Genomic DNA, 21901 nt, shown 5'->3' on the forward strand with positions numbered 1-21901 from the left:
CCCGCTCCCCTCAGCCGGACCCGCCCGTTCCGCCCCGCCCCGGCTGCCCCACTCCCCTCAGCGGTCCCGCCCCGCCCGTCCCGCTCTCCCCTCAGCGGTCCCGCCCCGCCCGTCCCGCTCTCCCCTGAGCGGCCCCTCCCCGCCCGTCCCGCTCTCCCCTGAGCGGCCCCGCCCGCCCCGCGGCGCTTCCTTCCGGGCCGCTGTGGCGCTGCCGGCAGCGATGGATGGCGGTGCGGCGGGGCCGCTGCCCCTCGGCCGCCTGGCCGAGCCGCTGCTCCGCAGGCTCAGCGAGCTGCTGGACCGGGCGGCGCCCGGCAAGGGCTGGCGGGAGCTGGCGCAGCGAGCGGGGAGCCGAGGCACGGTGCGGCTGAGGTAGGGAAGGGGGCGCGGGGAGCGGCGGGGAGCGCTGCCCCGCCGGAGCCGCGGTGTCACTGCGCGGGCCGGGACTTGGATGTTTGTATTCTCCTGTGAAACACGGTGAAGGTCCGTTTGATAAGTGACGGTATCTCGCCCCTAGGTCGGCGTGGCACTGCGGCTTAATGAAAGAAACGCTGATGAATCTCTTTAGTGGGGATACATAAACTTGCATTCCCTTTCTGTAGCTGTCTTCGTGTCCTTATTATCTGAGTTCTTTGAGTCTGCTGTGGTTGGAAGTGCGTGAAGACTTTACAGTAAAGTTTAAACTAAGAACGTCAGGCGCAGTTCACTGCGCTGCAGTGATGTGTGATTGGCTGGGCTGCACCACTCGCTTGTTCGAAAAACTCTAAAGTCAGCCTTCCTGCACTTTGAAGTTAGACACTGAGTTGCTCTTTACCGCTTCTGAATTAGGCACATGGAAATGAAGGGTGCTGTACTAGTTTTTCTGCTGGTACCTTAAAAAGTGAAAATTAGACGGTTTCTCAGTACGTTTGGTTAGACTTGTGAGGTACATGCATCTCTTACCTTGTAGCACACAAATAACTAATTCCAATTTCTGTCACTGTATAATTTCTGAACTCACGAAACTTGAAGGAAATACTGCAAATATGTCCAAATCGGCAAGGAATTTCCTATCTCTATTTTTTTAAATCTTTTTGTCTGTCTACAATTGACTGTTAACCCAGCTCCTTTCTGAGCAAAAAGTGTTAAGAAGGTCTGTGCCATGTCTCTCTTTTGTTCCTCCGTAGCCCTTTGGATTTGGAGCAGTGTTCCCTCCAAGTGCTGGAGCCAGAAGGCAGTCCCAGCTGGAGTCTCCTGAAGCTGCTGGGAGATCGTGGGTGCACTGTGGTGGAGCTGGTGGAGTCCTTGCAGGCCCTGGAGCACACAGAGGCTCTCCAGTGTCTCGGCCATGCAGGTCAGTGCTGGGCCTGTGCTTTTGCTGCAGCTCTGGGTTTTACACTGGAAACACTCAGGTAGCTTGTTTTCTGCAGTAGATAAAAACATCTTTAGTGCTTGAATTCTGGTAATTGGTATCCATATGATTATCAAGGTAATTGGCTCATCTGATTCTGAGATTAAAAGTAAGCCAAGTAGATAAACAGCCTTTGTACAGTGTTGTTGTGGACTTGAATTTGGCTGCATGGACATGCAGGGTGGACCTGTATTTGTTCCTAACTTTGCTATGTGTAAATTCTGTTTTAAAGGTATAAAGATTGTTGTACAGCCAGACTCTCAAGCAGTGCTCTCTGGTCAGGTGGTCAAGCTGTGTTGCTGGGCAACAGGACACCCATTTGTGCACTACCAGTGGTTCAAGCAGGAAAAAGAGGTAATAGTTGATAAACAGTGCAGGTTTTTGCAATAGTGAAAATAACAGGTAATGATTTTGGATGATACCTTTTTCTTTCTAAGACTCTTCCCCTTATTTACAATGAGAGAAGATTGCTGGATAGTGACCCTAGGAATCTGCTAAAACAATGTGGTGATTCCTTATATTCAAACCACTTCATCCCTGGGGGCTAATTTTGGAATGGTACAGAAAGGAAGCTGCAAGTTTAGTTGTCTCTCAGCTTAGCAATAAGTTTCAAGTATGTGAAGGAGTTGAGGCTGGTCTTATGGACACGGAAATAAATATTGTAGTGCTTGATCCTGGTTTAGATTAAACCAATCTAAATTTCAGTGGTTTTGGTTCACCTGTGATTCAGGTTCCCCATGGTGATTCTCCAGAGCTGGTTTTGAATCCAGTGAGTGTAAAGGATTCTGGCTTTTACATCTGTCGAGTGAACAGTGACTGTTCCTTCGTGTTCAGTCGGTGGGCACGCCTGGAGGTCTGTGAGCTCCGGGGTACATCTCATGGTGAGTGGCAGAACCACTGTCCTCCCACTTCCTAGAGGAACTTGGGCCTCTGTAGCTGTGCTTAGGTTGTCTCACCCTTTCTTTTGTTTTTTCTTCCTTTTTGTTTCTTTTAAGGGAGCGTGGTGGGTTTGCCTCAAAACAAATTGTGCATTTGTGTTCAGCCTCAGCCACAAAACCTGACAGTGGGGGATGCTTTGGTACTGGAATGTGGAGCTGTTGGAAACCCAATTCCTCATTACCAGTGGTTCAGAAATGGATTTCCCTTGGCAAATGGGAGCAAAAATGTCTACACAGTAAGTTACTGCAATGGGCCAGCCTTGGGGGCAGATGTGCAACCACCTTGAACTTATCACAGAAAGCTTTCTTGAAGAAAACAATTTCTCCATAGTCTTGATTAACCTCTGACAGAAGTGCTTGCTCCAAGTGCTTCTTTAGTTTTTACTTTTTCTTGCATGGGGGCTTAAATGCAAGGCTTGAATACCTGCTACAGGTGTTGTCTTGGGGTCTGTGGGGATGACTGGGATGATACTTGCACAGGTCACTTCTGTGGACGTGGAACATCAGGGGACATACTGGTGTCACGTATTCAACGACCACGAGGGTGAAGACAGCAAGAAGGTAGAAGTCATTATAGGTGAGGAGTTTTTCTGTTTGATACAGGACAGCTGAGGTTGTTCATTGCAAGCAGAATGAGTGAATAGAACATGTTTCAGGGTGTGTGCACGTGCATGTATTTTCAGGGAACTGAAGAGGAGCAGATCCCTGTATAGCTTCCAGATCTATCTGGGAATGCTAGTATGTACCTCACAAGTTCTTTCCTAACCTGAGGAATATCCTAGTGTAGTACTCCCAGGTTTCAGTGATTAGTGCTGTACAGTGCTGTGGTCAGTGCAGATTTGTACTGCTGTAAAATGAGCCAGATTGCAGAGCAGCTTGACAGTGACCTTTGTCTCCCACCTCGTATGCTAACACTAATAACTGAGAGCACTTGTCTTCCAATTTTCCCCCTCCTTAAAACACAAGGAAGGAAAGCAGTGGCAGTGGAGTGCACAGAAGGTAAAGTAAACCTTTAGTTGTGAATCAGTTTTGAAAAGTCAGTGAGGGGACGATGGGTTGCTGAAAAGCATGTGTGGGTGAAGAGCTTTGGTCTAGTTTAAGGCACTGATGCATGATGCAGTGCTCCTTTTGCATGTGCTTTTCTCTTCTTTGCCTGGATGCCAGGATCTAGAGTACAGGAGAAAAACCAGGCTGCTTTCTCCTGTGCTATTCAAATGAATGTAAAGATCTGGAGAGGTTTTTGGCTGGGCTCAGGAGGCAACATCCTATCCAAGAAAATCTGGAGGTGTTTAGGAACAGCAGACCTGCTCTGAGACATCCCTGGGGCTTCAGACACAGTGGTTTTCTTTTCCATGGTTTCCAGTGCTCTCAGAATAAAGAGGTGAAACCTGTGGTAGCTTAGAATATTTCAAAATTGTGTCTGAAGTCTTTCTGAACACATGTGGCTTCCCAAAGTAAGATTTCTTGCTCAGGATGTTGCTTTTTCAGCAGTCTTTCAAGCATATCCTCTTCAAAAGGGTGATTCTGATACCTTGTTCCTTGCTCCTTCAAGCTGCCTGCATGCCTGTGGGATTGGAGCATAGGGAGTGTCCCTCCCTTGGTTTTTACTCTGCTGTGCTGTAATGCTGGTCTAGCATGGCTTTGTACATTGCTGGATTTTCTCTTCTCTGGGTGGAATAGACACGAAAGATTACATTTGCAGAAATGCAAAGCCAAAAGTGTTTTAGAAAAGTAACTTGTTTTCCGTGTTCAGCTTTGATTATTAGTGGCATGACACATTTTTATTAATAAAAATGTTGCTTTTGCTTATTGTTTAAATGATGATCTTATTGGTGTGTTTCTTTGCAGAAGATTTTAATGATCTGCAAGAATCAGGTCAGTGATAAGTTTTGAAAAACTTTAGTTTTGCATCTCATTTTTATGTTACAAGTCACTGAAGCCTAGCTGGGTTACAATATATACTTTACAGTATTTGCATGTGTCTGTAACTAGGAATTAAATAGGGGCAGGTATCATGTCCAAAAGGGGGTCCAAAAGGTTGACTTGAAGCATATAGTGAATTATAGGGGTGCTATTATCTTTGTAAAATCACCCAGGTCTGGTCTTACTGCACTGCACATGCACTTATACAAAGGGAATTATCTTTGCTTTCTTGTCTGTAGTTTCTCTGGACTCTCAGTTTTAGTACATTGCTGCTTTCTCAGATGATGTAAGGTGTCTGGCTGTAAACAACACAACATCAACAAAACACCCCCAAAGCCACCAAAACAAAAAAGAGCCCTTTTTTTTGTGCTAACTTAGTAAGGTGTTAGGCAAAGCAGTGTCTCTGCACGATAGCTGTGGGGAACATGCTGTGGGGAACATTTTCTGGTGTTGCAGCTCCAACTGTAGTCACTGACAGTGCTCTTTTCATCTCTTTCAAGCAGACCCACAAGAACTGCCGAGTCACAGACCTGTTGGTGAGTAGATTTGTAGCTGGAACATGCATTTCCCATCTTGGAAACAGATTTTGCTGCTTCTGACACTGCCAGTGCAAGACCTGTGGGGCACGTAGAGAGCTGCAGGGAGGGAGACCTGTGGGCATTGGTACAGTCCCTTACAATGCTTGCCTGCCCTTTCAGGAGTAAACTGTGCCTCTGTCCAAGCTTCTCCACTCTTTCAGGTTCATCAGTGTGAGGGGGAGTTTAGGTGCTCCCCCCCAAGCTGGTAAGGTTGGGGTTTTTCTGAGGTAAGAAGAGAGTTGAGCTGTATTATTGATGTAGGAAGGCTTTTGAAATCACATAAAATATTGTGCCTGGAAATATCGTGCCTGGATACTCTTTTCTCTTTGGAAGACCTTACTTTTAAAGGTAGTGAGCCCTGGAATATATAAACGTGACGTGTTCTTTTCTCCCTGTGTCTTGGCAGCCACAGACAAGGTGGCTCTGTTAATAGGAAACATGAGCTACTGGAATCATCCCCAGCTCAAGGCTCCTATGGTAGATGTCTATGAACTGACCAGTTTGCTGAGGCAGCTGGATTTCAAAGTCGTTTCTTTACTGGACCTTACTGAGTCTGAGATGCGAAACGCAGTGGACGAATTTTTACTTCTCCTGGACAAAGGAGTATATGGTAAGAACACCCAAAACCCCTTCTGAAGTAGGTCAGTGTGGTGCAAGTACACAAACAGCTGGTATTTACCTCTGCCAGCTCTCTACATGTGATGGCCAAACAGCCTTCATGGTAAATAGGGTGTGTGCAGAATGGGAAGCGTAAGTGAAAAGCACCCACCAGCACAGCCTTTGACTTGGCTTAAAATGTTTTTGTTTCTTTACTTTTAGAACAGATCAGAGGTTTGAACTCTTTTCTTTAGCCACACCTATAACTGCAGTGCAAGCTCTGGGGGAGGGCAGGTGGAATTGATGCACAGAGCAAAAGCCTTCGTGTCTTGCGTGGAAAAGGCCAGGAATGATCTGGTTGGGAGTGTAAGAAAAGTTCTTCTGTGGGCTTAGAGTTTTCAGCTGGCTGCCACTATTTTGTCATTTTTCTAAAGGCTAAGATTGTATAAACTCCTTGAGAAATGACTTAGAGCAGAGAGCAAAAAGTTTTGCCAGTGTCCCTATTTAAATTGCAGAATTCCTGTAGTAAAGCCCATTCACGAAAACATTATTTGAGCCTTTTTTGGAACACAAGGTCAGATTGTTTGCTATCATGACTTTTTTATGGATGTGTTACCTGATGCTCTGTCTGAGCAGCACTGGCTACTCTGACATTTGGGCATTTATGTCTGAGCCAAAAGCTCCCTGACACGAAGCCTCAGCCTGGCAGGAGTATCGAGGCTTTCTGAGAGCAGTCTGCTTTTTTACTCCCTGGGAAATAGATGTGCTGGTACATTTGGGACCCTTGCACCTTCTCAATTTTTTTCTGTAATTGTTGTCATGAAAGTAGAAAATAAAGCACAGAAAGGCTTTAATGGGTTTCTCAGCAGCACCACATGAAAGCTCTTACACAACATATTTTTGCAGTCATGCATTTCCAGCCACGTGGTATAAAAGGTAAACGGAGCAGTTTTTCAGTGGTGTTTGGCAATAACTACTTCAATTTAAATGGTCACTTTATCCTTTCTGCATAGTGGCTATTAACAGCTTAAAGCCAATAAAAGGTGCTGTCAGTGCACAAATAGGTAATGATTTATAGCATTTCTAGTGGGCATAGCTTCAAATAGAAGAGGCACAGTGGCTGCTGCTGTCTGGTCCCTGTTACATGTGTTCCTGATGCCTGCTAAGTTGTGCAATTCTGGCCAACTGCCAGGAAAGTGGCATTTCAGATACTGGTCCTTAAGGGCAGGAGTGGTAAACAAAGTGATGATGATTGCCTCCTCTGATGTCTTGGTTTGTGCTGTTCTAAATGTAGGGTGCAATTAACATTGTATTCCACACAGGGTAAAAGCATAGACCCAGATGTTTGAAAGGCTAAAAATATTTAGACTGCTTTCTTTTTAAAAGAGAGAGAGAGAGGCAGATACCACTTAAATGCTGACGTCTCTGAGGAACTTGAGCCTACTTAAAATTGTTGTGCCTTAGTCTCTGTTGAGACCCTGTGAACATGTTTACTCCACTTACCCCGGGTATGCAGGGATGTATTTCTGATCTTGAGCTCAGCGCGGTCGGTGCTGCAGGTACTCGTGCCACAGCACAGGCATCTGCCAAGGACAGCAAAGGAGTGCAGTCAGTGCCATGACTTACAGAGTGTACACTCAGATAGATTTCCAGTCAGCCTAAATTGTCACATTTCTGTCAACTTTGTTCAGCTGCACACTATAGACACTATATACACACACTAGACTGCTCTGTATAGATAAATAAAAAGTCCTTTTAAAAGATGGAATTTGCATCATTAAGGAAAGCCAGCACTGGGAACAGGCAATAGGAAAATCAAATCTAATCATACAAGCTTCTCTTAACTGCATTTTTTGGCAGTGGAAGTTATTAATGCTAAGAACATCTAATCTTACTGCAAATTGATATGTCTAATACTGGACATCTTCATTCATATAAGTAAAATCTAAGCCCTGGCTTGCAGTTTCAGGGTTCAGAAAAGCTGTCTTTAATTCCATGACATGTTTGGGGGTTTTTTTCCTACAAAAATATTTCATGTTTTATTGAAGATTTTAAATCTTAAAATGTTGTAGACTGTTGTGTACTGGCAAGTGAGGGAGATGATGGCAGGATAACCGTTTCTGGCTAGGAAAGCATGCAAAGAATTTGTTTGTTTAGTAGACCCAGAAGTAACCCAGTCTGTAACTAAGAGATGTAGCTGCAATCAACTGAACATGAGCTGCTGGTAGTTTGGTAATGGGGATGTGCTCTGGAGTCCTACCAAACTATTCAGCAGGGTTTTTTTCTGTCTACAAAATCTGCAGAGTTACTGCTGCTCAGAGCTTTGTAATTGCACACGTGGAGAAGATGTTTTACAGTTGGCACATTTCCTTGTTCCCATCTGTGAGTTACACATCATACACAACAGACTATTTCTGTTAGAGGTCATAACTACTTAAAGCATTTAAGAGTATTTAACTCGGCGTGTTTGATGCAAATATCCGATTGATTCTATTGCATGTGTGATATTTGCTTTTTTTTAAATTCATTGTGTCTGTGTGCTGTGGAGTCGATGTTAAAGTGGCTCGCCCCTGCCTCCCCTCCCTTCCTGTGTTAACAAAAGCATATTGACATTAAAAACCCGGCTTGGAGTGGCTTGAATGACCTCAGTCCCGCTGTGCATGAGGGCTTTGCCAGGCTAAGATGTGTGCTCCCCGTGCTCTCAGTCACACCTGTTCTGCACCCAGGTCTGTTGTACTACGCCGGTCACGGCTACGAAAACTACGGCAACAGTTTCCTGGTTCCCGTGGACGCTCCCAACCCCTACCGGTCAGCCGACTGCCTGTGCGTGCAGGGCATCCTGCGGCGCATGCAGCAGAAGGAGACGGGGCTCAACGTGTTCCTGCTGGACATGTGTCGGAAAAGGTGTGTCACCTCTGCTCCTCAGGGGAGGGCTGACAGCGGGGGTTCGGGGGTGGCTTTGCTCCACAGGACAGGGAGCAATGACTCAAGGCTGGGGAACCGGCTGTGAGGTTGGCTTTCTGTCCCCACGGGTGGATGCCTGCCTCCTGAGTCCAGCGACATTTATTTCTTCTTTTTTGCTGTTGCTTAAAAGTTATAGACCATTAGTCTGATGAGATAAAAGTGAAACTGGGCATCTTAAAGGAGAAACATGACCCTTTCCCCTTGCACCGTTATCTGCCTTCATTACAGGAGGAAGGAGAACCCCTGTGATCAAAGGCATGGTAATTTGGCAGAAGGGCTCAAGTGAAGTGCTTATTTTAGAACTCTTCAGAGCCATGGATTTTGCTTTTATGCTGGGGATGTTGTATCTTTACTTAGAGCTTAAAACCCAACTGATTTATGGGGTTTTTCTAAACAAAGTACTGTGTTCTTCCCATGTTGAGAAACTACGATGCCCAATTAAACTTGCACTTGAAATCAGCTCTTCAGTCAGCACTTCTGGCAATTGGTCTCAGGAATGTTTCATAACAGAAAAGTGCTGGTGCCTTGGTGTCTGTCGAGCCTCTAAACTTCAGTGCTAATGAAATGCCCGTCACCCAATTCAGGTTCACAGTCTGTATCCAAATAGAAAATCCATCTACATAAGCCTTGTGCTAACTATGCAGACACCGTGTGGGGGGGGAAAAGTTAGAAAAAAATCATAGCTTTTGGTGTAACATAAAATGGGCAGTTATCAGAAATGGGTTTTGCAGAGATTGTAGTCCAACTCTGCTAGTTACTATAACATGATGGTGCTGAGTTTTGTCTTTTAGCAGTCAGGACTCATTCCAGAATTGTAGGAGTGAAACAAATTCCTGGTTCTGAGCTCTGCTTTTCTGGTATTTTGAATTTGTTACCTTTATTGACTTTCTTGTGTCTCCATTTATTGCAGAAATGAATATGATGACACAGTTCTTATCTTGGATGCTCTGAAGGTTACAGCCAATATTGTTTTTGGATATGCAACGTAAGGAAATTTTTCTTCTTGTGTGCCCCAGAAGTGAGCACTGAAACTGTACAGCTGCCCTTTTCCAGAACAGTACTGTGGGGTTAACAGACCAGTAACCTCGGGCAGCTTGCAAGTTAAGTGCAAAAGCTGCTGAATAGAAGTAGCCAAGAGCTTTCATAAAATCTTCAATGATAAATTGAAGCTCCTCCTATAAGGAGTTTGATAAACAGCTGTGGTGTGTGATGGCATTGGAAGGGAAACCTTCCATGAGCTGCTTGCAGGGGAACACAAAGAGCAGGTTGGCCTTGGACACAACCTGGTTTTCAAACTGTAGGAAATTCCTTCCCCCGTTCCCAACACAACTTTCCTCCTCACCATGCAGATGTTTCAGTGTTTTTTCCTTGTCTGCTGCTGGTGATCTCACAGGTGCCAAGGAGCAGAAGCTTTTGAAATTCAGCAGTCGGGGTTGGCCAATGGCATCTTCATGAAGTTCCTGAAGGAGCGTTTGTTAGAAGACAAGAAGATCACTGTTCTGCTTGATGAGGTTGCAGAAGGTGAACTCCAGCTTACTGCACTAACAGTCTCCTCAGCCTGCATTGCTGAAAACAACTTTGCTTACGTGTTCTTCCTCCCATGGTGAATGTGTTACACTACTTAAAGCTCTTTCTGGTTGTGTTTTGATCAAATAGCAGCCATTTTGGCCAAGATCAGCCAGTGTGAGGCTGGCTCTGTAGGGGATGTCTCTCATCAGCTGCAGGTCACAGAGCTTTGCCCAGTCTGTCTTTTGTTCAAGAATGGAGAGAAGGACTGACCTGTTGGGCAGTGTGACAGGCACTGCTGTCAGTACTCCCAGGTCCTGAGTGTCAGGGACCACACAGGTAAATTGAAGACACTTGTAAATGTGCCAGAGGAGTGCTCCCATTGCCAGTGTTCCATGTAAATAGCCCCCATGGAAAAGGCCCTGCTGGCACTGTGCTTCCTGCTGGCTGCCTTTGCCACCAGAGTGCAGTGCTGGCTCGTGCTCAGCTTGGTGGCCCCCAGGCCCCCGAGGTGCTTCCCTGCAGAGCTCTGTCCAGGGAGTCAGGCCTCTTCCTGCCCAGGTGCAGGGCATCATTCCTGCCTGGGATGTGCTGGCGCTGGCATAACCACAGCAACCACACAACACTGCAGCAAGGGACTTAATTCAGTTGGAATGGCAGCAGCATTGATTTTGAAAGAACCTGTCTGCACCTTCCTTTTTAGATATGGGCAAGTGCCCCCTGGCCAAGGGCAGGCAAGCCCTGGAGATCCGCAGCAGCTTGTCGGAGAGGAGGGCGCTGACAGACCCCGTGCAGCAGAGCACAGCCTCGGCAGCGTCGCTGGCACGGAACCTGCAGTGGGCCAAGGCTCATGGTAGGGGACACTCTGCTCCTACATGAGCCTGCTGCCGTGGGGGGAGAAGTGAGAGCGTGTAGTATTGGATGGAAATGGGAGACATTCAGATTTATAGCTGAATTTTCATTAGTCTGTTCAGTAGGAAATCTTGGTGTTGGGGTTTACCCTTACGTGAGACAGGAATGAACAAGGTGACATGGAGAATTCATCCACAGTAAGTATATTTAAAACCACAGTAGGGGAGACTTACAGGATGTCTGCCTCCTGGACAGTGTCCCAGGAGTCTGTGTGTCTAACAGTGACACTTCTAAGACATCATTAATCTCATTCAAAAGTCATCACCTAGAATAGGCAGGCAAACTGTATGGTAAGTGTGCATGAGATGAAAAGGAGTTTTCAATGTATACAACTAAGAAAATAAGGATGAGACGAGTTGGAGGCTTTCTAGCTTCTTTTAACAAAGGCAGTGCAGTTTAAGATCTTTCACCTTATTTACCTAAAGTTGTTGGGGTACATCTTCAAATTGCTTTGATAGATTGGGCAGAGGGTCAGGGTGGCATTTCTAAGACAGCTCTTCCACAGATGCAGGTATTTATTTGTGAAATTATGCCCTTAATTCTTGTTTGTTAAATGATTGAAAAAAACATAGAAACTTATTTTAGAAAAATACCAAATGCATATGCTGAGTTATATTCAGACTGTAACGATGTGTTCTTCGCAGAGCTTCCAGAAAGCAGGTACCTTGACTTTAAATGTGGTGTTCAGATCCAGCTGGGGTTTGCAGCCGAGTTCTCCAACGTCATGATAATCTACATGAGGATGGTGCAGAAACCCCCCGAAGTGGCCCTTTGCAGAGCCCACGTCACAGACTTCGCCCTCGTAAGTGCTTCCTCTTGGTGTCTCATTGTCTTGCTCCACTGAAGTTGAAAATTTCCTGTTCCATCCATGTCAGACTGCATCTTTTGTAATAAAATGGGTCCAAACTGTTGAAACTTCTAAAACTGAAATAAGTAATGGTTTATGATCTACAAATTCTATACCTTCAATTAAGTTCTCGTTTCTTTCTTGCAACAGGACCTGGATGTGGATCCTAAATTGGCTAATAAAGGAACTCCTGAGGAAACTGGAAGCTATTTAGTATCAAAGGACCTTCCCAAACACTGCCTCTACACCAGGCTGAGTTCACTGCAAAAACTAAGGGTTAATATATATTACTCCTCACGTTTGTTCAGATAACTGACACTAATCATGTTGCTTTGCAGCTCTGTTGAAGCATCTGTGTACTGTCTGCACAGTAAGTTCTTTGGAGGGAAGCAATGACTAATAGCACAGTTTAGTGACTTTAATTCTGTAGCTGAAAAGTAAAAGCCAGGGAATGGATGCACATGCAATCCTGAAAGCGGCATGCGAGGCCCCCTGTATTTTCTTGGCCAAGGTGGTTGTTTTTGTGAAGATGATCTATAGCACACTCTGAGGGTGTTCCTATGCACTGCAGTTCAGGAAGAACATGACCTGAAGCAGAGCTGCCTCTTAGAGAGTCATTAGTAGGAGATGAAAGTGTTGTGTATCATCAGCCAGTGCTCCTGGGCATGCAGTTTTTGGAAGGTTCTCCCTTCAGCAGACTGGGGCACTGTGAAGTGTCTCTCTGTATCTTTGTGTCATGAGCACCTGCCATCTCTTCTTCAGTGCTTTTGGCAGCTGAGGTAACATAAGTGCTTCTAGAATTACAGACTGTCCTGTGAGCAAGTACTGACCAAAAGAGGTCCTCAGTAAACAAGTCTTGCCCAGTGTGTCCTCAGCTCCTAAAAAGGTTGCTCTTCTCCAGGAGGCCAAGCCTCTCAAAGGGTTTCCTGCAGTGTTTATTTGGATTGGAAGTATAACTTGTTCTCTCCCCCACCTTTCCTCTTTTACAGGAACACTTGATCTTCACTGTTTGCTTGCACTATGAGTATTCAGGAATAGAAGATACAATGGATGAAAGAAAGGAAGTTAATGTTGGGAAGCCTCTTATTGCTAAATTAGGCCTTCATCATGGATTCAAACCCAATAACTGTCCTCATACCTGTTGCATGACTGGTTACCCTTTTCATAATTCAGTGGAATCGAGTCTTAGAGAGGCAGCTGAATACTACATCTCCAGTCACTGCCAACCAAATTCCTGTCCAGGTGTTTACCATCCAAACTGTACTTGCTCAGCCAGCATCACACAATCAGGGGCGTGTTCCTGCAACGGGACTTCCAGGATATTGGCTTCAAGACATGAAGTATGGAATTACTCACCCACTGTGGGAAAGAGTAATGTACCAGTAGAGACCACTGATGATACTGTTGAACTGGAATTCCTTCTCTCTGACAGCCTCAGCTTCTCTGAACAGCAGTAGCTGGGATGTGTTTGGAACAGACCTCCACAGAGCTCTGCAGGATGCCTCCTGAGTAAAAATAACCTGTTATCCTGAGAGTCCTGCAACTGCCTCTTTGGCTCCAGAAGAGCATCTGCCCTGTGGAACTCTCCACTAGGAGATTTCAGGGCTGCTGTTACTGTCTCTGTAGTTACAGCTTTGGTTCATGCATCAGCTACTTCTCCTCATTCTGTCAGCTAATTGGGAGCTTTGGCAGCTCCCATACATTAAGTTTCTGGGCCATGCTCACCTTGACATAAATTCCTGACTGCTGCAGGGATGATGGTTTCAGTATTACTCCTGCCTTGCACAGAATTTTAATTCAGGTGGAGTAAGATCCGCTCGTGTTTTAGAGCGTGGCATTTTGAGCACCAAGGTGTTTGCTGTGGACTGGAGATAGTTTACAGTGTCAGGTGTGGGGGAGGACAGGTTGGCAATTTGAGGGAGTTGGGTTTATTTTTTTTTAAAAAAGATTGATCACCCTCTTAGTTTAATAATTGCAGCAGTCTAGGAATGCAGTGAGGACCCCTCCATGTTGTGGAAATTAGGCAGTTATTAATTGCTAGGGTACCATTGCAGCAATTTAGTCATTCCAGGTTTATTTTAAGAGCTAATGAGAAAAAATGTGTTCTGCCATCCTTGTTGGCATGCAGTGAGCACGAGCCCAGGAGCCCTGTGGGTGTGTGTTACCACAGCAACCAGCCTCCACACCCACATCTGCAGTGGATGTGGGGGAAGTGGCCAGGACTTTCCATGTGCCCTTCCCACAGCCCCTGCTGGCACCTGCCTGTGTGCTTCCAAGTCCCTGCAACGGGGAGGGAAAGCCTTCAACCTGGTATGCAAATGACTTCACATAAGATCAAGCAGCTCTCAGACGCTTCCTCAGCTCTCTGCTGACTTAATGTGATGGTTATGATTTATTTCACCTCTCTATACATGAGCTAGTTCTGCTTCCTGAGGCAGCTTCCTGCCACCCTGCCAGAGAGGGATGCTGAGCATGCATGGCAGGACAGCACCAGCCGTCCTGTGGAGATGGGTGCCTCTCCTGTGGGTTACCAGCAGGCAGCCTGGAGTCCTGGAGCAGCCTCTGTCACAACGTGCTCAGATTATCCCCCTCTAAATGGGCAGTTTGTTGGTGCTGTAGGTGTTTAAAGTGGTCCCTGGATTCTTTTCTGTTCACATCCTGTCTGTGCCTGTCAGCTCTTTTCCTCTCCTTTCCCTTCTGTTGAGTGCCAGTAGTATCTGTGGTACCTGCCTCTCAGGACCAGCTGAGGGTTGGTCCAGCAGTTTTTGAGAACTGCTTTGAAATACTGGGAATGTACCAAATCTGATATCTTTTTTTGTCTGTAGGAAGCATAACAATCTTTTAAGAAAGTACAGTTGCTATAAAACATTTTTGTTTTATTTTGTGTATTTTGTTTATTTTGCAGATTCTCAAAGCTTTGTAGGTTTTGTTCCGTGCCTGCCTTAGGGATATGCAGAGTCTGCTGCACTCTGGTTGCAGCTGCAAAGAGAACACTTTGTTTGAAACAACCCTTAGATTATCAGTTCTGCTTTTAGTGGAAATGGTGGGTTCATTTTAATCAGAAAATATCTGTGTTTGATGCCAAGCCATTTACCTGTGCTGGCAGGAAGAGAACTGCAGCTGTTTGCACACTCACTGTATTCCAGCACATGAATCAGAGGTGGGACTCGTTACCTTTGCAGAGAGTTGTATACATTGAAAACTCCTTTTCATCTCATGCACACTTACCATACAGTTTGCCTGCCTGTTCTAGGTGATGACTTTTGAATGAGATTAATGATGTCTTAGAAGAAATGTCATTGTTAGACACACAAACTCCTGGGACACTGTCCAGGAGGCAGACATCCTGTAAGTCTCCCCTACTGTGGTTTTAAATATACTTACTCTGGATGAATTCCACCTGTCACCTTGTTCATTCCTGTCTCATGTAAGGGTAAACCCAAACACCAAGATTTCCTACTGAACAGACTAATGAAAGCAGCTTCTCAGATTGGCAGATGGTGGCTCTGTAAGAAAACATGTTTTCTTGCCTTGCCCCTCAGTTCATTCCCAGACTGAGCAAAGAGAGCTCGGTAGTAGCATCTGTTGATGGAATAGTTCCTGTTAAACTCCATCTGCCTGCCAGCTCTAAGATGTTCCAACCATGGTGTGTATATAAGGTACAAAAGGTATAATTAGAATTCTGATGTATCAAAACCTGGAGTGGGTTTAATTATGTAAGATGGACATTTTTGGCCAGCTCTAAGTAATAAAAAATACCATGAGTGGCGAGATGGTGCTCAGCAGTTGCCTTTGCAGCCTGGTTGTTATTTGCATGCAGTGCAAGATGTAGATTTTTGCCTGGTCTGAAGCTGAGCCAGTTCTTGCACGGTGGCTGTGTGGGAGCATAACTTCTGAGGCAGAGGTCTGGGACGTGAAGGGACAAAGAGAAGAGATCCCCCAGGGCTGGAAGGGTGGATGAGCTGCCCCAGGCAGTGTGAGCAGCCGGCCATGAAGCACAGCCTCAGCGGGGGAGCGGGTGGAGGCAGCCCCAGCACTGCCCCCAGGGACAGCAGCAGGTGCCCTGCCAGTGGCTAATGGTGGCCACCACGCTCAGTTTATGGGGTAACAAGGTTATTGAGTGTTTTTAACACTTCTGTAGGGTAGTAGAGTGCTCGCTGGGCAAGGAGCAGAGCAGCTTCCCTCTCTCTCACCCTGCTAACATGGGCAAAGTCATGTCAGGCAGAGGGTGCAGAAGTGGGTAATGCCAAAGCCCAGAGCTGATTTAGTTAACTGGTAAGGACTGGAGATTCACCTTGAGTTAGAGGACTGCCTGCAGCAAACCAGCAGACCTTGGGATCAGGTTGGCAGTGGAGGGAAGCAGCCAACAAGCTGTTGTTTAAGCTGCAGCTGATAGTGAGCTCAGTTGTTATTAAATTGTGTTTGGTGGAAGAATCACTGTAGAGGCAGCAGTGTTTGCAATTTGAAAGAAATGGCAATGATGATAATAGCCCCAGTCTGTCCCAGGGAAGGACCAAAAACCAGGTCATGCCAGCCACCAGCCCCAGCTGGGGGCATCTCTTGCTGATCACTGTGTGTTTAGGGGTTTGTTCAGTAAAGACTTTTATGGCAGCAGAGAGGGAAGTTTGCAACACGGGAAGTAGTGTTGTTACACAAACTAAATGGAATTTGTATAATCCTGACTCATCTTCGGTAGGTGGGGATGAATCAGATGTCCTTCCTCCAGCAGGAGATGCCAAGGACCAGCATGGAAAGTCTGAGTGCTTGAAAGCCTCCCAGGCCACAAACCAGCAAGGTGCCTTGATTTTAACTTTGCTTCCATTGTAGGAAGATCATCACAGGCAGCTTGGAATCAGCAGCCACTGCCAGGCCCCGTTGCTGCTGCCACCCTTGTCCATCAGGACAGTGTTTCCCGAGGTAAAGAGAGGAAAGATAGCAGGAAAATAGCTCTTGCTGGAAACAATGCTGCATTTAATTGAGCTTCTTCCCACTGCAGAGGTTTCTTAATTGGCTGCCAGCAGCTTTCACTACGTTCCTCTGACTTGCTCAGAGTCCAGCCCTGCATGTTTTGGATTCCCCTTTATCCTTATTTTAGTAGGTGATTATTCCATTTTATGGGTGGGCTGTGGGAAGGCAGAAGTCCGAGCACAGCTGCTGCTGGTAGGGAGTGCCTGGGTGTCTGTTCCTGCAGCCCTCGTGTCAATGGCATCTCCTCCAGTGCCCAGCTCCCCAGGGACCAACCCCTGCTCAGGTTCAGCACTCTGCTTTTGCTGTGTAAATGCAGGTGAGCACACAGCGAGAGGAGCTGTTGATGGCACCATCTGCAAAAGCCTAATGGCTCATTCATTAAGCAGTGGGAGCCGGCACTGCCACAGTCTAATCAGATACTGTATGATGAATAATTCAGAAATAATCCTCCTATACTTGAATAAATATCAGGAGAAGGAAGGAAAAAGGCCCATACATATGGCACACTAAGAGAACAAAACAGGCATTCTTCAGTGTCCCAGGCTGCTGAGCACTGTGGTACGGGATGTTAATCGTGCAGGTGGCTGATGCCTGACGAGGAGCTGACTGGGGGCTGCTGGCCCAGCACTCGGAAGGTGCTGGTGAGCAGAAAAGTGCTCATGGGAAAATCCAGCAGCATTGCAGCTGGAAGTATGCCTGTGCCTGGGTTGTGTAACTGGCTGCTGACACGGGTGGGGCACTGAGCTCAGGAGGGGATGGCTGGGAAGACCCAGGTCCTGGCTGGCCTTGGGCTGTGCTGCTCTGTGCTGGGCAGTTCAGGGGGGGCTGTCCCCCAGCAGCTCCTGCCCACACCCCCGGAGCTGCTGGGGGTGGAGTACTGGTTATCTCCTGTGAGATCCCTTTCTTTTAATAGCTCTCATCTTTCCAAAAGCAATCCTAGAGGTTTTAGTCCAAAATATAATAGGAGACTTATTTTAATAACCAGGAAAGGAAATTATTTTTTTTCCAAGAAAATACAAAGAGATTAGCGATAGGAGCATCTGAAAAGGGAAGTTTAGTTTGGTTTTTAATATTGAACGTTTAAATATAAAGTACCATTGCATTCTAAACAGTGATAGAAAGAAAAACGTAAGTATTCTAAAACAAGAAATGCAAGCCTCTGCTCTTGTAGATCATATATTACCAGAACATTTAAGGTGAAAACCTTAAAAAGCAACTGCAGGAACAGGCAGTATTAAGTATTTGCCAGAAGCTGTAAAGTTATTAGTCTGAATTCAGGGCTTGAAATATGGAATGTGTATGTTACACTTCCTGCTTGAGCTAAGCATGTTTCACTAGCCAGGAAAGAACTGTTTTGTTTTGTTATTGTCCTTCCCAGAAATGGGGAAGGACAAAAAGGGCAGCTTTTATTCTGACATAAAAAACCCTAAATGTAAATCAACTTTGGTTTTTATTGTGTCAGTCCACCTGCAAAGTCTTCTATGGCCCCAGCACATCTTTAATGTGCAGAAGCTCTGTTTGTAGCTGTGTGTGATGCAGTTAAAATTGATCTCTGTACAGAAAGCTGATGATGAATACACCATGGCTTAGAGTTCTGAATTTCAAGAGCCTTAAAATCCTTAGAAGTTAAATAATTAAAAAGTTATTATTGCACACAAGTTCAGCATTCACTACAGCATCAAAGGGAAAGTGTTCTGAGTTGGCAGCACTCCTTGCTGACTGCTGAGAAGTAACAGCGGGCTACACTGGAGACATTTCTTCAGGAAGAAGGAGGGGGTTCAAGATGTACCTGCTTCCTGGAGAATGAAATAGGTGGTGTGGGAGTTGGGACTGCACGGCTCCGTCAGGGCAGGTGAGCAGGAGGTCCCATCTCAGCTGCAGTCCAGGTGGAAGGACTCACTGGTGATGGTTTCACTGGTCAGGACAGAGGCTGCACGCGAGGACAGCGGGGTCAGGGGCTTTGATCTCCCGGTCACTGCAAAGCCAAGGGAGAAAATGGGATAACCTAAACAAACGGGATTTCTTCCACCACAGCTTCCCAGGATTATGTGGCACAGTGCCTGGTGGAGTGGACGGGACCTCTGGTCTAAGACCTCAGAGCTAAGATGTAAGGTCAACCTGCTAAAAAACCCCCAAAGCCTCCAAACACACAAGTGATGCTTGTAGGAACACTCACTATGCAATTGCCTGTTACTTTGTGTGCTTGAATTAAAAAGCCACTGGAGAAGAGCCATCAGCCTGGCACTGCTTGTAAATCATACTTAAAATTCTCTTATTTTATTTTTAAAATCAAATACTGAGGGGGACGGACTTTTTCTGCCATGTCAAGGACACCTTGCTGGGAGGAAAACAAATAAATCTGTGTGAAAGGCAGCATGCACAAGGACCTTTGTGCCATGTATAAACTGTGAAATCGATTAACAGTTCTGATATTAATACCAGAGTGGTAGTAACAGCTGCCATCTTCTTTATGCTATTATGCAAGCCAACCACAGAAATGCAATGTAAGTAAACAGAATTTGGTTTTCACTTTAATCAAATCAGTTTCCTGGTTAATTGGGAAGAAATAGGGTGCTATAAATATTATGGCTTAATTCTGCAAGTCCCTTGCAGGATGAGCTTGTGCAAGCTGAATTTCATGGCCCTTCTTGAATGTTAAAACTAGTGCAGAACACAAATCCATTTGGGTTTTTTATATAAATCCCCAAATCGATTTATTAAATTCACATTCTGTAAACTTGTCAGACTCACTGATTGCCACAGTTTGCAATAGAGCAGTTTGCTGCTGTTTTGGTTCATTGGACAAGTTAGAATTTGTACGTGGGGAAGTCCCGTGGGCTGGGGTGGGGCCGCCAGGGCATGGGCCGGCCCGATGGATAATTCCCTGCCCGACCGATACCTGCGGGCACAGCTTCAGGGGCAGCCTGCCAGCAGGAGCTGTGCTCGAGCAGAAGGCCTTTGGGACTCGGTGCCTCGCCAGGAGGCTCGTAAGAGATGTTCATAAACCGGCATTATTTCAGCCAGAATATGTACTGTGCTATATGCTCAGAGTATAAATGTGAGACGGGTGTTATGTGTTTAAAGCCATTAATGCGATCCAATAAAGCGATTCGCATGCCAAGGTTTACATTCTGGAAATGGTGCTGCACAGCGGCAAGAGAGAGAAGAAAGGCTCTCGTCCTGCCGTTCCGAGCAATGGCGATGCCGCCAGGATGCTCCGCAGCCAACAAAGGCGGCTGGTGGGAGGCGGCGCACGGGCCGCAGGCAGCGCCCGGTGCCGGGTGTGCGAGGCAGGGCAGCACTGCTCCGGGACACGCTTCCCGGCCGCGCCCCGGGCCCGCAGGGTGACCCCGGCCGGGCCCGGGCACAGCGGCCGCAGCGCCGGCGGAGGTGGCAGCGTGTGGCTCCTCCCGTCCTTTGTTGGCCTGGAAGCGGAGCAGCGGCCGGGTGTCTTCCCCCGCTGCCCTTCGAGGCCTGAAGCGCTCTGGCCCCGGGAGCGCCCGGAGGGCTCCGGGGAGCGCCTCCCGGGGCTGCCCCGGCCCCGGGGAGATCGGCCCTGCCCGCCGGCACCGCTCGGTCCCGCTCCGGGCGGGACCCCCCGACCTGCCCGGGCTGCGGGAGGCCGCGACCCGGCCCCGGCCCCGCGGCGCCCGGCGGCCCCGCAGCCTCCCCGCCCCCGGCACTCTCCAGGGAGCCGTTCCACACGGAATCACACGGGAGCGTCTCCCCATCTGTGCCGCCGAGCACCCCCACCCCCACCGCCCAGCCCCGCAGCCTCCTGCCATTATGTTCCTCCGTCGCGGGGCCGGGCCGCGCCGCGGGCCGTAGCCCTGCCCGAGCCCGCCGGCTCCGGCCGCAGCAGGTGTGTCGCATGGGGACCGGAGGTTGCATGCGGTGGGGTCGCTTCCTCCCGGCCCGGTGGCGGCCGCAGCCCCGCGGGCACCCGCGCCGGGGCTGCCCGGGCCGGCGGCTGCGGGCCGGCCGGGCGGGGGCGGATCGCTGTGCCCGTCGCCGGAGGGGCCGCGGCCTCCTCTCCCCGGGCGTCCCCGGGGCTCGCAGGACCCGCTCGGGCAGGGGCCGGGAGCGAGCGGGCCCGCGGGGAGGTGCCCGTGGCCGCGGCGGCCCGGAGGAGGGAGCGGCCCCCCGGGCCGAGGGGCCGAGGGAGGGCCGGCCGCGGCCGCCTGTGCGGGGAAGACGGGCCGAGGCAGCGGAAGAACATGGTGGTTCTCCCCAGAACGGGGTGGGGATGAGGGATGCGGAGAAGGTGTGCAGGGTTGTGCCCGAGACCTCTGCTCAGTTGCAGGTGCAGCCCAGGGCAGAGGGGCTGGCCGGGGTTGCCCACCCGCCCGGAGGGAGCCCTGCAGAGCAGCATCTCCCGCAGCCCCCGAGAGGAGGGGGCTCGGCGCGTAGGCGGAGGTGGTTACTGGTGTTCCCAGAGCAAGGGTGAGTAGCCAGGAGGAGCGGGGTGGCTGCTGTCTCGGTCTGTGTGCCTGTCAGCCATGCAGGAGGAAGGCCCAGCGTGGCCGAGGTGAAGGGGAGCGGGCAGGAGCAGAGCGGCCACGGGCACAGGTGGGTGCGGACCCCCGGAGCGGCCTGGGCACCGCGGGGAGCCGAGCCCCTGGCCGGGCATCGCCCCAGAGGCGCAGGGCCGAGCAGGCGGCTCGGTCCGCACGGTCTCTGCGGGGTGGGAGCCGCGCAGAGCCTGCCCGGGCCTCCCCAGGCGGGGGTTGCCGGCCGGGGGGGCTGCCCAGCCGCGGGGCTGCAGCTCGCTGGTTCTTAGGGCCTCCAGCATAGTCGAATAGCAAAAGAAAAAAAAAACCAGCGCAGCGGCCAACTCGGTACTGCGAGGAGGGGGCAAAGGAACTATTTTGCAGGCATCTTGCTGCTGCGGAAATGGCTTTCTTGAGGGGAGGGAGGCGCGCGTGTGGGTACTCTGTCTAGCAATGCTGCCCAGAGCTCAGAAAATGCCACTCGGGCGGCCCCAGCTGCAGCGAGCGGTGGGGAGGGCGGACGGGAGAAGCCCTCGCTCAGGCACCCCTCGGCCGTGGGCATGAGGGGGCAGATGTGACGTGTGTGAGCAGCCACCCCTCGTGCTGTGGGAGCAGAGGGGGAGCAGCCCGGGTTAGCAGCCTGTCTCCCAGGGCTGTGGCCGAGCCTGCCTGGTGCTGCAAGAGAGATCCTATGAGGATTTTTATTGCGGTCTCTTTGTTAGCTACAGACAGGCACGCACACACTCCCAGCTCTCAGCCAGGTTGTGGGAGGTAAGTGGGGGAGGCGA

The 21901-nt window shown here is 48.6% G+C and overlaps 2 protein-coding genes and 1 long non-coding RNA gene across 12 annotated transcripts in view; 2 read left to right on the forward strand and 1 right to left on the reverse strand.

The window, feature by feature from the left end:
* Positions 1–201: 201 nt before the first annotated feature.
* Positions 202–15437, forward strand: MALT1 (MALT1 paracaspase). Of its 5 annotated transcripts, none has more exons than XR_007901299.1 (17): positions 202–372; positions 1167–1333; positions 1623–1744; positions 2121–2271; positions 2386–2564; positions 2809–2905; positions 3295–3327; positions 4177–4203; positions 4752–4787; positions 5236–5439; positions 8153–8330; positions 9301–9375; positions 9784–9911; positions 10600–10749; positions 11453–11610; positions 11806–12025; positions 12645–12784. XR_007901299.1 is itself a non-coding variant. In XM_051774622.1 (17 exons), the coding sequence occupies exons 1-17, from the start codon at positions 221–223 to the stop codon at positions 13110–13112; spliced, it is 2451 nt and encodes an 816-aa protein (XP_051630582.1). In that variant the 5' UTR covers positions 202–220; the 3' UTR covers positions 13113–15437. The 5 variants fall into 5 exon arrangements, 4 of the variants coding, with proteins under 4 accessions (XP_051630582.1, XP_051630583.1, XP_051630584.1 ...); XM_051774622.1 differs by having other exon boundaries at positions 11806–11931; positions 12645–15437; XM_051774623.1 differs by having other exon boundaries at positions 4755–4787; positions 11806–11931; positions 12645–15437.
* On the reverse strand, positions 1256–20081 carry LOC127464327 (uncharacterized). Its single transcript, XR_007901304.1, has 3 exons — positions 18413–20081; positions 6930–7009; positions 1256–1403 (listed from the first exon to the last, which is right to left on the reverse strand). It is a non-coding gene; the product is annotated as an uncharacterized LOC127464327 (long non-coding RNA).
* A 278-nt stretch (positions 20082–20359) lies between these two features.
* ZNF532 (zinc finger protein 532) overlaps positions 20360–21901 on the forward strand; it is a 30621-nt gene continuing 29079 nt past the window's right edge. For 2 of the 6 annotated variants that reach the window (XM_051774616.1, XM_051774613.1), the window contains exon 1: positions 20846–21066. The gene's annotated coding sequence lies outside the window, so the exon portion shown is untranslated. The other 4 variants (XM_051774614.1, XM_051774619.1, XM_051774620.1 and 1 more) reach the window with 4 other exon arrangements.

Source organism: Manacus candei, unplaced genomic scaffold, assembly GCF_025592945.1.
Source record: "Manacus candei isolate 608988 ecotype Guabito, Panama unplaced genomic scaffold, ASM2559294v1 h1tg000209l, whole genome shotgun sequence".
In the NCBI taxonomy this organism is placed as follows: domain Eukaryota; kingdom Metazoa; phylum Chordata; class Aves; order Passeriformes; family Pipridae; genus Manacus; species Manacus candei.